This window comes from Molothrus aeneus, chromosome 1, assembly GCF_037042795.1.
Source record: "Molothrus aeneus isolate 106 chromosome 1, BPBGC_Maene_1.0, whole genome shotgun sequence".
Lineage (NCBI taxonomy): Eukaryota > Metazoa > Chordata > Aves > Passeriformes > Icteridae > Molothrus > Molothrus aeneus.
The window spans coordinates 69,613,039-69,629,552 of NC_089646.1; the positions used below are offsets into that span (position 1 = coordinate 69,613,039).

General features: G+C 46.1%; 1 protein-coding gene and 1 long non-coding RNA gene across 2 annotated transcripts; one reads left to right on the top strand and one right to left on the bottom strand.

Annotated features, from left to right (window-relative positions):
* Positions 1-2,341: 2,341 nt before the first annotated feature.
* Positions 2,342-8,292, bottom strand: LOC136553753 (uncharacterized). Its single transcript, XR_010783217.1, has 3 exons — positions 8,015-8,292; positions 7,587-7,907; positions 2,342-4,266 (listed from the first exon to the last, which is right to left on the bottom strand). It is a non-coding gene; the product is annotated as an uncharacterized lncRNA (long non-coding RNA).
* A 506-nt stretch (positions 8,293-8,798) lies between these two features.
* On the top strand, positions 8,799-10,386 carry FOXQ1 (forkhead box Q1). Its single transcript, XM_066545500.1, has one exon. It carries the CDS (start codon positions 8,799-8,801, stop codon positions 10,026-10,028), a length of 1,230 nt encoding a protein of 409 aa, XP_066401597.1. The 3' UTR covers positions 10,029-10,386.
* The last annotated feature ends 6,128 nt before the right edge of the window (positions 10,387-16,514 follow it).

Consider the following 16,514-nt stretch of genomic DNA (forward strand, 5'->3'; position numbering starts at 1 on the left):
TGGACTGTCTTCCAAACCCTTATGGCATAAATAAATCAAGCTATGAATAAGAACTCTCATAAGTGATGAGTAAATATCTCCATTGCCTGATCCATCAATGTCAGGTGCCAGAGCTCATAAATGAATACTGAAGTCTGCAGATCTTTGAATCCCTTTGTGTATGTCATGCTCTGTTTCTCGTTCACAATCTCCTGTTCTTAACAGTTGCTAGAGATTTTCACTAGGGAAAAAAAATAAAAGGAGAAAATATTTTGTACAGAAATTACAAGCAGAAAGAACTTTCAAACTGATGCACCCCAACCCCTTTAGGAATTACATACTGATGTTCAACCTTCACTTTTGCTTTTTTTTTTTTTTTTGTAATTTTTATTCCATGTAAAACAAAACAAAACCAAAATCAACCACAAAAAAAAAAAAACCTCCACTCCTCAACCACCCCTAGCCATGAAAGACTGGAAAAGTATACTCCAAGAGACAAAATGTAGATGAAAGACAATCACTTCCAAAAGCATCATGGGAAACGAAAAGCCAGAGAACTCCCTAGCCTGAGGAAAGCTGTTGAGGTAAGCAGTCCAAAAAATTACACCAGCAGAAACAGTCAAATTGGAGATTGTTGGGCATCCTGAAAATTTTCTGCAGTCTAAATGGAACTGCTCTGCAATGTGTTCTCAGTTGGAGCTCTCTACTCCAACTTTCTCCTCATCTTCACCTCTTCATCTCAGCTTTGCTCCCTTTTCTTTTTCCTATGCTACATTTAACCTGCCTGATTCCCTCCCCCATATATTTCCATTAATTTATTTTTTACAGTGAAAATAAAAAGGTTCTGAAATGTCATTTCCATCATGAAAAAAATGTCAAAACCTCCCAATATTTTAAAAGGGAAAATGATCCATGTAAAAAGAAACCCTAAGCAGCATCTGGTGCCACAGTAGAAATTACGATCCCGGAAAAGTTAGGATCCTGTTTGTGCTAGACTCCCTCATACTCACCCACTCCCTCCTCACAGTCCTGACTGACTTAGAGGGAAGGAGCCATTGCATTAAAGCAGATTTGGAGATGTTTAGTAAGACCTGGTCATAAGCAAACAAATCAGGACTGCTGACAGGTTTACAGGGCAGAAGATACTGGGTGTGACACACCAGAAAGTCACTTGCAGACATTAAACTGGCACAAATCTGTGGACTATGTTTTACTTACCAGTCTTGGGCTAACACCCAAGACTTTTCTCTCCTTGCAAAGGTATGACGTCAGGCACATGGCAGTTCTTGAGATTCTGTATAAGCCAGCATTGCCAGAGGCTCTGTGCAGGTGTGGTTAACAGTTATTTAATGATTCTTCACAATTGCATGTATCTGTCTGAACATAAATACAGTCTGATCATAATCTTTCTTTTCACACCATGAATTTGCCCTGGTGCTTCCACCCTTGCAGGTTCCCAAATGCCCAATGTCTGTTATTACAGACCTGAGATTCACTTCATCATTTTGAACCATTCACGAGCACTTTGCTGTCCTGTTGGCTCAGTAAGGTGAAGAGAATGAAGGCAGTGTATTTAGTACAAATGCTCCAGTTCTTCACTTAAATTCTGGATGTTTGGCTCCTTGATGACTCACGGGACTCTCCTCCCTTCTCCTTGTTTATGCAGTGATGACAAGTATTGTTAACTTTCTAAAAGCAAAATTATCAAAAAGTCCCCAGAACACTGGCAATTCCTGGGAGAAGCTCTCTGTCTTTCCTCTTTCTCAGCAGATGCAGGAGCCCGAGCAGTTGCACAGTTCAATTAGTTAAAATAATTTTGAGTGATAGTTCAACTGTTTCTTTTCCAAAAGGTAATAGTTTTCCTAATTAGTCACTTGCTTTGATAAGGCACTGACTTTTACTCTAATCTAAATTAACAAGACTTTATCTACCTGCATCATTTAAACACACCCTACTTGCAAATCTGGTATGACTAAAAACCATGACAAGTGTTCGGTTTCATTTTACATTTGCTTCAAAGTGCCCCACTTGGAGGTTAATTATTAATCTACTAAAGTATATGTAAAGGTTCAGGGAAACAACAGGGTTAGTAGGTAGAGAAGTAGTGGAGGAATTAGGAAACCCATGTTCCATTCCCATCTTAGATCGTGTAAGTTTGGCCAAGACATTCAAACCCTGTGAACCTTTACTTAGAGAACCAAAATAGCAACACTCTGCACAGAGCACTCTGACATCCGTAGGGAAGAAATTTCATGGGTGTGAGGCAACAGGATGTTTATTCACACCTTAAAGAGACTGAAACTCAGCTAATCCCTTAAGAACTCACCTAAGAACTGGAAATCAAATACACAGTGCATGCAACTTAACAATTAATGATTTTATTACAGCTGCAGCAACAGAAGGACCAGCTCTCCAAGTATTTGCTATGTTTCTCTCAAAGGTGGTGAAAACATGCTCAATTTTTAGAACCAGTTTGCAGGACATAAATCCCCATCCCTCACCCCCCGAGGTACTGCAGTGCATGTGCCCTCGGTATAACTCTGCTCTCCTGTTCCAGGAGTAAGACAGCAGCAGCATGGACCAGATTTTCAAAGATACCAATGGTTCTGGAGCTGTCTGGGGGGGCTGCAGAGAATGAAAACAGAACACAGCAAATGGAGGACAGAAAATGCACCAGAGAGGTACAATTTAGGGGTAGTACTGCCAAATCCTGCCTACCACAGCAAAGTCTGACTGTCAGCAGCCTGCTCCCAAATAGCTCCATTTTAATGCATTTCACTTGGTCTTGGAAAAAATAAAAATCAGGAAGGTTTTCACACCATTATTTATTCATAGATTTGGCTAATGCCTATATAAATCATGGGATTCCACCCAAAAATAGCTTTTTGAAAACAAAGAAACAACTAAAGAAATCCAACCCAGAAGTAAGAATGTTAAATACTTATTGCTGTTCAACTGGAATATTATTGGCAAGGTGATTAATTTGTTGATCCACAGTGCTATAAATAGTACTCGAACTTTGTTGAATTGAAACATATTCTTCATATCTCAAGTCACTGTTTACCCATGTAAAATATATGTGGGTTTGAGTTGGCTTAGGTGTACTCCAGCAAGGGCTAGCAAAGTTCAGTGAGTCTCCATCACATATTCAAAGTCCTTCATCCCTCAGTTAATTTTGCTGTAACTCTCTTCTTACAAGGTTGTTCACTTTCCTCCATCAATGCATGGACTTGAAGGCAGTGAGAGGCTATTGTAACAGCTCAGCTGGTGTTTCCTCATATCACGGGCCAGTGATAGCAAGCCTCTGGCATCAATACCAAGTTTGATGCCAACAGATATTTGGTTCGGCACCAGCAAAAACAAGCTATGATGGTTTCTTTTTAAGTTTGTTTGGCACCAGTAGCAAAAACCATTCACTATGCTTGGCAGAGAGCCACAGAATTTCACCAAATGGCTTCTGCATCATAACTTCATAACAAGCATAACACAGCTTAACTTCTAATTGCGGTGGAGCCTGCCCCTTAGCAAGCAATTCTCTCCTGGCAATTATGTATCCAGGATTATCGATACATGTGCTGCTTTCCAATACCAGTTTCTTCCTTACTGTAAGAAAAATTTCCTTGAAGAGATCCACAAGTCCCTAAGTCCATCACCATTTGGATTTTGTCTCTCGTGGTGCAGTTACATGAAACCCTGTAATCAGCCATGAGAAAAGCCTTTGGGGACAGTTACTGAATTAAGTCATCACAAAATATGTTGTAAATACTGTGTTGATTTAACCTCACCCTGCACTCTTTTATGTCACGTATTTCTCAGACTGCAAACCTGCAATATATTCCAGAGAGGTTCATCTTATGCCAGTGTGGAACCTCATTCAAGCCCTGGAGGCTTAACACAGCACTAGTAAAAAGCGAGAATTAGCTATAAATTATCTGAGTCTCGAGACAGAGCAATCTCCATTTTGACAGCTCCTTGCTAAATAGTACAGCACTTTCCAGTGAGGCCTTGTGGTGGATACCTCAGTGGACACAGCCCAGGACAAGGGCTCCAGAGAGCTCAGTTCTACAGACAGGGTTGCAACTGACTTACCAAATTATTTTCAGCAGGACTTGCCATCATTCCTTGTTGCCTGTAAAATGGGAGAGCTCTGAGATTTGTCGGTGAAAAGGATGGTGTAAGAATCTGGATTTTTTTTCTCCAGTACTAAGCATTAATAACAAGAACAATAATGTCACTTCCTTCACAGGAGAAAATCTGTGCCTGCCCATTCTGTCACAATCCATGGCTCTGGAAAAAAAAAAAAAATTGCTTAGATGCAGACATTTTTTATGGAACATGAAGTGGGCACAGGGAGGAAGTGATACCAAGCTCTCAGCATGGGAAAATTTCATTCTGAGTAATGTCTCCCAAGAAAATAAAGACTGCATGAAACAAAGTTGAAATGGAACTCCCCATTGTAAATTCAGCTCTTAGTACCTGCCAAAGACACGAGAAAATCTCTACCCACAGGGAATGGATGTTCTGAAAAAGTGCCAGTCTTTCCCAATGAGGGAATTCACGCAGACATGCATTCTGCTTCAGTGATCAAACTCTTCCTCTCAAGGTCTAAAGGAATTTCCACTAACCTCCTTTCCTACGGCTTGGTCTCTAGCTGGATTTCCTTCAACTACAAAAATATACATAGTGCAATTAGCCAGCCCTCACAGACTGTAGTTCATTTATGCATGCTAGGCACATCTCCTGCTGCGAGCAGCCCATCCAGAGCGAGCTCTTTGAACTGCTCCATTGTTTCTCACGTCGTCGTGTATTGCATTGTCCAGGCTGATCGCCCATGGCAAGGCAGTGCACTCCTGCAGCCTGCCACAGGAGAAGAGATGATGGAGCACTTTGTCCAGCTGCTGTGCTGCACATCTCAGGTGCACCAATAAGCTTGCCTGCCCCTAACTATAGGACTTTCCAGACACCACAGAGACTTTTACTGACCAGTTGTTCTTATATGACCTTACTTGGAAACCCCCCTCTCTACTCTATAGTTAGTGGTCTGGAGAGACAGAAGGCAGAAAAGAGAAGTAACAAAGAACTGAGTGAAAAAAAGAAAAAAACTAGAAAAAATAATTTTTAAAAAGAATTTGAACCAAGAACATATCGTGACACAGTTTTGAATGATGTTTGCTGAACTAAAAAACACATATCTCCATGGTTTAAAATACCATGGAGACAACATGGATCAACCAAAAATACACTCACAACTACCAGACAGCAAAGCATTTTTCTACATTTAGTAAGGAATATTTTTGTAATTGGTAGCTTAAGCAAATTGCAAAGGACTATACAACCTCATTTCCAAGTACCCATTGGCAGACTATTTCTGAATTAAATGAGTGAAATACTACAAAAAATGGGAAGCAAAGCTGATCGCGTGATTTTCAAGTGACCATTCACGTTTTGCCATTTGTCTTTGACTGGATACTGTTTTGGGTAGGAAAAGAGGGGATTGTACATCAAAAAAAGTCCTGCTCTGCTGATCTAAAGAGGAAGAGACATTTCATTTTAGAACAAAGAATTAGATTTTTTTTACCTTGCTTCACTGGAGGTTTTTGGAGCTTTTTCTTGGGGTGATGGGGGTGGGGTGTTTGGCTTTGCTATAATACAGCACATCAAAGTGCTTTTGATGTGAAGTTTACTTAACAGAATCAGTTTTTCCGATGATTGTGTTAATCTTTATAAACCTGAAGGCGATACTGTGCCTTTTTAAAAACTATAGCAGGAAAAGACTTGAGGTTACATATACTCTCAGTGGTGAGAGATGGGAGTAGTTGGATTATTTCACCACCTCTTACAACTTTGCTTGTGTTTCATTAGCAACATTAGCAATGGGCTTGATATTGCTCTCACTCAGGCCAGGAAGGCTCTGTTTAAACCCAGCACAGACTTTTCATAAGCACCTTTCATATATTTTCTCAGGTCAGAGCCACCAGAGATTTCAAGGTAGAGTTTACAACAGGCACTGGCTCAGAGATAGCAAAGGGGCCTTGAGCCACAACAAGAATCAGTGCTGATCTCAGAAAGGTTCCCTGCTCCCACCCATTAATAGCTATCTTTGTATTATTTTGAGTACAAGCTTCTGTCCCCTCTTGAATCTTGTAAAACCAGCTTTGCCATCCACTCCTAGTTTTGAAGTATGGCTGTGAAAAAGCTTCTGTTATGTCTGACGTGTTTACCTACAGCATTTGAATGACTTTTTAAGTTCTTTGAATAAAGATAAGAGACAATGTGTACATTTTCCACACAAATAGTGGAACGGTAATAAAATAAACATCAAAGGCAAGCTAGCAAATCATCGCTACTTCACTGCTATTTACAACAAAAGCAGGAAGAGGAACAAACCTACCCTTGCCATTGGCATCATCATAGAAAATATGAGTTTTGGAAGGAATGATACCTTTTTCCCATACCCTTAAACACAAACATTGGCACCTACAGCTAAGACAACACTTTATTGAAGGATTTCAGTTTACATCACATGGAGACAACAACAACAATGAACCAAGAGAGGTCTCCCTCCTCTTATTTTTGTCTTTCTGAATTGCCTGTTTTCTCAAGTGGTACAGCTTTTGTGAGAACAGCAAGACATCCAGTGTATTATTATTTCTATTAAAGTTTTCAAGAGGGGGACATAAGAACCTCTCAGTCTTCAGTATTTACCATGTAAACTCATGCAGACTGAAGAAATGGCAAAGCTTTGAAACAAAATACAGGTGTGTGGGGGGGAACATATATTCTGTTCAAGAGAGATCAAGATAGAAAGTAGGGCTGTTTGTTTCTCCTCTTAGTCTTTTAAACCTGCATTTTTTTCATCTTCCTCTCCAATACTTCTTGAGAGCCAGACCACAGTGGAATAGTTCTAACCAGAGTGACTCTGCATTATGTATTTATTCTAAACTAAGGTCTGATTTAGAAAGACTGCTTTTGGAAAATATGGAGCAATCCAACTCTTACTCCAGGACACAAAATTCAAAGCATACATATGAGAAATAAAACATAAGCACCACACTGGATTTCTGCTGATGTTATTGTTATTGTTTTGCAGACGCCAGCGCTACTGCCATATGAAGTGAAATGGAATTTTGCAATGGACGCTGAACAGTGAGCAGAACAGGGAGTTTTCAGAGAAGCTGCTGCCAGCTAGCTCTTGTCATTGAGTTCTTCTACCTAGCATAATGTTGAAGGAGAAAAAAAAAAAAACCTCTGAAGGAGGGCAAGACCCTGACAATTTAAACCTAAAAAGAAACCCAAAAAGGATAACTAATTTTTTTAAAGAAGAAGAATGTCTAGGTAAAATTGCAGAATACATAGTCCCAAGTTTTATGAGAAATTTACAGACTCACAGTGATTTTAAAAATGTTAAAATTACCATTAAAAACACCCGAACCCAAAACCTACACAATAAAAGATTTTACTAGAGAGTGGCAGTTGTAAGAGAGAGGTTACAAACACACCATCCAGAAGAGCTTAAGCAATGCTACTACAGAAACAGTAGCACACGTAAAACTGAGGTTAAGGCTTTGACTAACTCTCTCATAGCAAAACTCCAAAGCATTGCCTACCTGTTCCCATTCTACCTCTGCACCAGGTGTGCTTATGACAGAAGGAAAGAGAAGACCAGGACTGAAACAGTTTTGTCAGGCTACATAAATCATTAGGAATTCACAACTGCAAAGCCATGTATTATTTTCCAACAGGTTGTTGAGCTGTCATATTACAACTTGTTGCTTTGTACGGCGCTATTAAAATAAATCACTGCACGTAACAGGTTCAGCTCTGCCATCTATAAGTCATTCTGCATTTTACACCTGGGAGGCGGGCCGGCTCTGCTTAGTCGCGCCGAACTGCGGCTTCGTTCGAAATACCCGGGGAAGGGGAGGGACCTGGCAGGAGAAAATACAAACAAGTTTCGTAAAATAACTTTCCAACAAGACCTCGCTGTCATCTTGGCTAATTATGGCTCTGATACGGCTTATTAGGGCATACCCACCTTTGCTACCTTGCTTCTCCACCCACCACCCTTTCAGATCTTTGTCCTGGCTCCGCCTCTCGCCGGCGTTATAATGGGCTGGTCTGAAAGTGGTGGAGAGACACACAACCACAGGGGAAGGGAGAGATAATGACAATAACACTAATAACCCTAATAACCCATCTACTGCCCGCCACGCAGCGAGGAGCCAGCCCGGCGTCCCGGCACTGACAGGGCTCGAAGCCGGAGAGAGCGGAGTATCCCCGACGGCCCTCGAGAGCTTCTCCCCGCGCCCGGGGTGCGCCGAACGGCAGCAGCGGCAGCGCCCCCGAGGAGCACCGAGCCCGGGCGGACGCGGAGAAGTGCCGGCTCCGGCAGCCGCCCGCCCGCCCTCTACTCGCACCGGCTCCACGGGGACCTCCTCGCCCCTCTCCTTCGGCCCCATGGAGCAGCGAGAGTAAAGAGCGAGAAGGACAAAAAGGAGGCGAAAGGAGAGCGAGCACCCCAGTGGGGAAGAAGGAGGTGGAAGCCCGGAGGAATCGCCCGGTCCCGAAGGCGGCAGGGCACCGCAGCCCGTCCTCGGCGCCCACCGGCCGCGAAGGGGCCGGCCCGTGCGAGCGACCCGGGCACCGAGCGGGGCTGAGGCGGGCGCCTGCCGCCGCGGAGCTGTCCAAGCCGGCGAGAGGACCGAAAGCCGCTGGGTCGCCTGGCTGCCTCCCGCCTCCCTTGAGGCCGCGCCGAGGGGCGGGGGTCGCGCCCGCCCAGCGGAGCCGCGGGGTGCGGGGGGGCCGGCAGCGGCGCCGCCATGAAGCTGGAAGTGTTCTCGCAGCACTATGAGGACAAGCTGAGCACCGGCAGCGACCAGGAAGGCAGCGGCTCGCTCTCCCCCGCTCCGGCGGAGAGCGAGCTGGGCTCGGACGGTGACTGCGCGGCCAACAGCCCGGGCGGCGGGGCCGGGCGGCCGGGGCATCCCCCGCCGCCGCCCCCCACGCCGCAGCCCCCGCCGCCGCCGCCTGCCGAGAGCGCCAAGGGGAAACCCTACACGCGGCGCCCGAAACCGCCCTACTCCTACATCGCGCTCATCGCCATGGCCATCCGCGACTCGGCCGGCGGCCGCCTGACCCTGGCCGAGATCAATGACTACCTGATGAGCCGCTTCCCCTTCTTCCGCGGCGCCTACACCGGCTGGCGCAACTCGGTGCGCCACAACCTCTCCCTCAACGACTGCTTCGTCAAGGTGCTGCGCGACCCGGCGCGGCCCTGGGGCAAGGACAACTACTGGATGCTGAACCCCAGCAGCGAGTACACCTTCGCCGACGGCGTCTTCCGCCGCCGCCGCAAGCGCCTCAGCCGCGCCGCCCCGCCGCCGCAGCCCGCCCGCCCCGCCGCCGGCGTCCCGCCGCAAGTGCCGCAGGAGGCGGCCGGAGCGGGCGCCGCGTCCCCCGGCGCTTCCCCGCGGTGCTGCTGCGCCTCCTCGCCCTGTCACTGCGCGCCGGGAGCCAAGGAGGCAGCGGCGGGGGGCGGCGGGGCGAGGCCGGCGGGCGGCGGCGCTGCCAAGTTCTCCAGCTCCTTCGCCATCGAGAGCCTCCTGCAGCGGCCGACAGGACCCCGCGCCGCCCCGCAGCCGCCGCCGACCCCGCACGGCCGCCTCCTGTGGCCGGCACCGCCCGCGGCCCCGCACCTGCTGCCCGGCCCGTACCCGCTGCTGCCCTACCCACCTGCCGCGCAGCCCCCGCCCGCCGCCGCCCTCTACGGCGGGGGCCTCCTGCAGCTCTGCGCCTACGGGCTGGGAGAGCCCTCGCCGCCGCCGCTGCTGCTGGGGGGCGGGCGGCCCGCGCTGGCCCCGGGGGAGGCGGCGCCGCTGGCGGAGCGGCCGCGGGCGCCGCTGTTCCACGGCGGAATCCCCAAGGGCGGGCGGGGGCCGCCGCCCGGCTCCCCGCTGTACGCGCCCCTCCGGCTGGCCGGGCCGCTGCCGCCGGCGGCGGGGGGCTCGGCCTCGTTCCAGCCGTACGCCGTGGAGACCCCGCTGGCTTAATGGAGCCCCCCTCCTCCCCTGCGAGGGACCTGCCCGGGGAGGCGTGGAGGGGGAAAGGAGGAGGCTCTGGATCCCGCACTTTAAACTTCAGAGGCGACCACAGCCTCCAAGCAAAAGCCTCGGTGACTGTGCCTTAGTGAAATGACAGTGAGTTTAACTTAAGCCAAAAAAAAAAAAAAAAAAAAAAAAGGAAAAAATAGGAAAAAATCAAACTGTCGGTTTGGACATAGCCATGAGCCTCAAGTGCTTCTTACTGTTCGTTGAGACTACTTGACTTAAGCCAGTCCCTCGCCATATCTCCTTTCTATGCCCCTCTCTTGTCCCCACATCTCCTGCTACCGAAGCCTGGGGCAGCAGGGTGGGGGTGCCCCGCGGAGGGGCGCGGTGGCGGCCGCTGGGGGATGCGCTGTGCGCTTGGGAGGGCGGGGAGGAGGGAGGGGGCCGGGAGCAGCAGCGAGAGAGTAGGGGAGGGGGCCAGGGTCTGCTGAGGAGCCGTAGGTCTGTACTGCAAAGCAATGCATCACTGTGCCAAAAGAAACCTTTTCTCCTGTCCGGCAACTGGCATTTCCTGGGAAGGGAGGATATTAAATTATTTATAAAAGTAGTGTTTTTAACACAAAGAGAGTGCAGCTTTTTAAATTAATTATTGGAGGGGGCGGGAGAGGGGAAAGGGCTCAAGGAAATGTCAGGCGTTATCTCCTGTACTGGCTGGCGTTCTACGTTTATGGCCAAGACCATTGCTACTGGAAAGAGAAGAGTAAATGTTTTCGTATTTTATTTTTGTGTTTGTATGTAATATATGTGCGTGTGCATTTTATTGACGCTCGGCCACCATGTTTTCCTTTCTCCTTTCCCCCGAATAAAAGCTGCCCCCTAAATAAAGGCGGTAATAAGGAGAAGAGCGTGGTGTCTGTGCTGGCGTGAGGGTGGGAAGCCTGTCGTGGGACAGCCTGGGCCGAGAAGCTTGGCAAGGGCCGAGAGAGCAGCAGGGCTGCCCACCCTTTCATCCCCATCCCTGCCGGCGGGTGGAGGTGCCACCTATGGACCCGCCTTATTTTGGTCTCGGGAGATGAGAGGTTCTCCTCTTGGGCTGCCTCCAGGAATGAAAGTCCTCTGCAATTCCTCGAGTCAAATCAGAATTTCTCGCCGGGGCTCAGCCCTGCAGAAATGCTGGCGATTTGCAGGCGGAGAGATTTGCAGGCAAACCGCCTGACGTAGGGGCAGCCTGTGAAAATCCTGTACATCTGCCTTTTTTTTTTTTTCTTCTTCCCCTCGGTTTTTTTGGTTCGGTTTGGTTTGGGTTTTTTTGTTTGGTTGGTTGGTTTTTGGGGCTTTTTTTGTTATTTTTTCCACGAAGGACAGCAGGCGACATGTAATCCTGTTGTCATCTCTCGGTCCAAGGAAAACTCGCTTCAGGAAGGTCACTGGCACTACCGGGCCCCGGTTACTTCTGGTGGAGACATCCCCGGTGGCACTTCCAGCGGGCGAATCCTCAGCGGGTTGAAAGCTGGGGAGATTCTGTTGGTAATAAAAACTTCGCACGCGTTGCCTTCTCCCGACGGGCGTTGTGTTAAGGCTGATTTGTGTTGTCAGAAGTGATCAGCAAAGCCTCAGAAAGGCTAAGTCGGGTAAAAGGAAAGGTTAGGGGGCTAACTGCCTGTCCTGCTGAATTCAAATCAATGTCATCCCCGAACTCGAAGAGTTATACAAATGCTGAAATGATCATTCGGGGTTCGTTTGTTCGGCTGCTTGCTTTAATTAATACTTTTAAAAGTATGAAAATCGGCGGGTTTTTTCCCCTTCAAGTCCTCTGTAAGCACAGGTTACCTAAAAAAAAAAGATGTCAAGGAGAATTTTTAATTACATCTATTTCGGACCTCGGAGTTTCTCTCCCACCTCTTTTCCCCTCAGCGCCGAGATTCAGAGGCTGTCTTCTGCCCTACTCGCAAAAATTATTCCGAATAGCAAAGGTGTGTTGTGAAAGGAAAGCTTTAAACAGAAAAATCTGCGGCCGAAAACACCGACTTGTTTCAATACAGCTCAAATAGATTTCACGGTGCGTTAAGCTCAGACCTTAACATCCATCAGAACATTGCGAGAGATTAGTGACTAATGTATGAAGTAATCCAGCCCTTGAAGGAATTGGTTTTTATGTACACACGCGCACGCACACATACACACACACTATTTCGACATCATTCTGCCTTCAAGGCTCTGTGCAAATATTAATCTACCCTTCCATAATCTGCTCTTTCCTCTGGCTTGTATTTTACCATCTCTTTTTTATAGGAGTCCGTATGACCTGTTAGCATGCAACTCCTAATATCTTTTGCTTCTGTCCATCTGTAAAGGTCATATTTCAGGGTATGTTAGAAGTATATTGATGGAAAGCAGAATTTGTTGTTATAGCCACAAGTGTGTATTTTAATCGGATGTTTTTAAGTGTGAATAAGGATGAATTGTGTGTAAACGTATGCTTAACAGGATGACATTGAGCTTTTTACTTACAAAAAAAAGAAAAAAGAAGAAAAAAAAGCCTGCAGAGTTCGATATATCCCTTGTTTACAAGTATTCTATTCTGTATTTATCTTCTGTGAAACTCCATTTTTTGATACGTCGAGAAACGTATGCCTCCAGCACAGTAACAGGGATATCTGTGTCCTCGCGATGCTTTCTTAGCCCTTGTTTGGACAGGGCTAAGACAATCTCAGACAATCTTTATCATCATCATCAGAGATGAGAGTTTAAAGTGGTGCGGGGCGATGGGAGCAGGGGGCGGGTATCGCCTGCTGTCCGGAGCCCGCTCGGCGGCGGGGCTGTGCGGCTTTCGGTAGGGATGGTCTTCTCCGCCTCCTCCTGCTTGAGCATCATCCTCCTAAGAGGAGGCAAGAGACGAATTTCCCCCTGTTGACCTTTGGGTGGGAATTGTCCCATTCGCGCTACTTCTCAGAGCACGCCGACTAGGTTTCTTCCGAGCGAATGAACGCATGGGCAGGGAGAAGCGGCTGTGCCGGTGCTGTGGCCCCGCACACACGGCGGAGGCACCGCAGCAGCCCCGCCGGGCGGGCGGAGCGGCCGCAGGGACCGGCCGGCCCCGGTGCACAGCCATAAATCCGAGCTGTCAGCCCTGACAGACGGCTGGTGAAACACAGCACCTGTCCAAACACTTTCCAGCAGCAGGTAATCAGAGAACCGACACTTTACATTTTTGTGCGGAACAAGCGCATTAACCATTTCACAGACCTTCCCAAAACAGCGATGTTTGCGTGTCTGGGTACTTTGTCTTTTTTAACGTCTAATAAATCAGGGTGACAGAAGAGAGACAAAGCCTTTTGCCTTGTGATATTTGACACATCAGCAGCGAGCCAACACTTTGGCGCCATGGGCTTTTAGTCCTACCAGTGTCTGCATCACCCACAGCATGTTCGTTGGGTGGGTGCCGTTTGTGATGATACTTGAGGCATTTTTACACGCTGCACAGACAAAAATCAGGTCAATAGCAAAGAAAGCCTGACAGGAACAGGGAGCAAAACAAGTCTGTCACCGTGTGAGAGGACCTGAAAACATCCCATGCTGGCTGCTCCAACTCCACTGCAGTTTCTTCAATGGAAACACCAGCCCGAGCAGAAGTGAGTGTGAATTCAGATTCAGACCAGGCTCTGGTTTTAAGCACTTTTTTGAGGAAAGATTTAGCTTTCCAAATAAATATATTTTGTTCCTGAGACTTTTCCCCTCTATAACTGATTCATTTCTTTCAGGCTTAAATGTTTAAACGTGCTTTAAAGCAGGGGGAAAAAATAATATCTGACAATCAAAATATTTTCATCAAATATTTTGGGCAGCTTCTCCATATCCTGCTCCAACTATGGCAGATAGTGATTAAAATGGTTACCTGAATAATGTTAGTCCTAGCCACTTTCCTACATCTCTTCAGATTTTAAACTGGTGAGCAGCAGAACTGCATAAATTTCTCCTGAATGGAATAAGACCAAATTAATGCAAAGGAGATGTTTAAGCAGAATTTTGTGTACTTGAGGAATTAATGGCTGCCAAACAGGAAGTCCTAGAAGAAATAAGCTTGCAAAAATGATCTGTAGATAACAGCTTGCATATATTAGATAGAGTCCACGCAGCAGGATAATACAATAATACTGTGCCTATTCTCCTCTGCAGTGGAGGCAAAGTGTTTAACTCCTGTATCTCAGTGGAGGCATGCCAGCAGGACAGCCTTTTGATTGTTATTTTCCCGTCAGATTAATTAACCCAAATTTTCACTATCTCAATTTGATGAAGCCTGAAATTTGCTTTCAGTTTACCTTCCAAATCACCCATAAGATGGCATAAGTATCCTGTCAGTATCCATAATGCTACTCAGGAAGGAATCCACTGAAATCAATTTTATTCAACAGCTAGCTCAGCACAGCAGTGCTAGCTACAAAACTCAGTTTAACACAGATCTTTAAAGAAGGCTTCTGAGGAAAAAAGTGCTGCCCTTCCTATCATACTAGATGCTGAGAAGACCAAAAAAAGTTGGGTAGAATTTTGTCTTGGGAATTTGCAGGTTTTTCTTCCCCAAACCATTTTTCGAAATGGTGATTCTTAAGAGCTGGATGTTTCAGGAACAGAAGACCCTTAGAAAAAGAAATTCTGCCCCAGAAAAGGCACATACAAAGGACTCAGATTCACAGGGCCTTCATTTTTCACACCATGCCTTAAAAAGCCCAAGGTGAAACTTCCTACACAAGAGCAAGGAGAACAACCACAGCCCTGCAAAGAAGGGTAGTGCTTCTAACAAAAGCCCACGTTTTGCACAACTCTTCACTGGGCTGGGGAGGTGTTTCATTTAATAACAGGTAAGAGAGTCAGTCCTTTTGTTGTGCCAGGTTTTTGCCTTTTAAGTCTGAAGTAGACAAAAACAAAGTTGAAATCCACCTCCAGCCAAATTCGAGGCACTAAGTTGTGATTTAGGCAAGAGTGCTTGTTGCAATTTTGCTGAGCACTACAGTAGCTCTTTAATGATGGGGTGAATACAGTTCCATCTTTCGTTTACAACCTGAAGAGGAAACATTTTCCTCTTGACTAAATTGTCTTCATTGACTCTCAGAAGTCTCAAAACCAGCTTGAGAAGACATCTATGGAGTGCAAACACCCTATCATAAAATCAGACAAATAGCTACAGAACACATAGTCCCTTCTAAACATGCAAACATATTCATGATCATTTTTCAGGTTATCTATTCTGAAGTTTTCTGACAGCTTCAGAAAGCTACTAATTCAAATAGTTTCCAGCCCTGCATAGGAGGTGAACATTGCTGTTGCCTTCAGGAAGTTATACCTCCACACATCTGGATGGACTAGGACTTTGTCCTCTATTCCAGGGCCAGAGGGGGAGAGTATGAGGAGGGATTGAGAGAACACAGTCATTACACATTTGTGCTCTTGCACCATGCTATTGTTTTCTTTCTTATGACCTGTTTCAAAATGTCAGAGCTCTTTCAAGCAGCATGGCACACTAATAGCCTCCTCTGCTATGGGGAAAAGCAATGTTTTTGTGGGTTCTTTCCCCTCCTTAATTGCAGAGAATATTCAAGATGTAGCAATACAACTCTAGTCCTCTGTACAAAGTCTTGAGCAGAGAATGTGGGACCCAGGACCACAAGGTAGAAAAAACATGTAAGGGGGAAAAAACAAGAAAAATAGCCTGACACCCAGTTCTCTGAATTCTGCTGTAGTTGCTTCCTGATTGTAACTATTCACAGAACACATGTTTATATGCAGTATGTGTTCATAAATGTTTTAATAAGTATAATTTAGCTGGTTTAGGGTCCAATGGGTTTATTTTAGCTGTGTTTGAATTGCTGTTGTTATTTTAAGTCATAATTTGGTACTGGAGTATAATTCCAATAACATTTGACAATCAGCTAGTAACCCTTCACATAAATAGTACCCTTCTTGTTTATCCTTAATATTGCTAAAGTATTTTTAGTCCACTGTAGAGAAATAGTGTTAATAAATAACATACCTGAGCCAAAATAGTCTTAACTACAGGCACTCTGTGGGTCCATGAGGTATCCCAGGATACTTTACTGGGAGGACTCTTCAACAAGACTGCTTCTGTGAAATTCATTTTTTATTTGGTAGATCTTTAACTTACCTGTCTTAAAGATCCAATGTTTCAGCAGAAACCTGGGACTCCCTTTTCCTGGCCTATTACTTTATCCAGTAGCTGTTACAAACAGGCAGATGAACTTCAACATTCCAAGTAGAAGCTGCCAATCTTGAATTTTTTAAAAGAAATTTTCTGTAAAACCTCAGAGATTACCTATGGTCTTTCAAACCAGACATATCACACCAAACTGTCAATTTCAGTTCCTTCCACAGCATTTACTGTTTAAAATCACAGGATCTTACTACAGAAATAGCTTCACTAGATTTCCAACAAGAACGTATAAAAAATATGGACATGAACATCTTCTGGAATCGCCC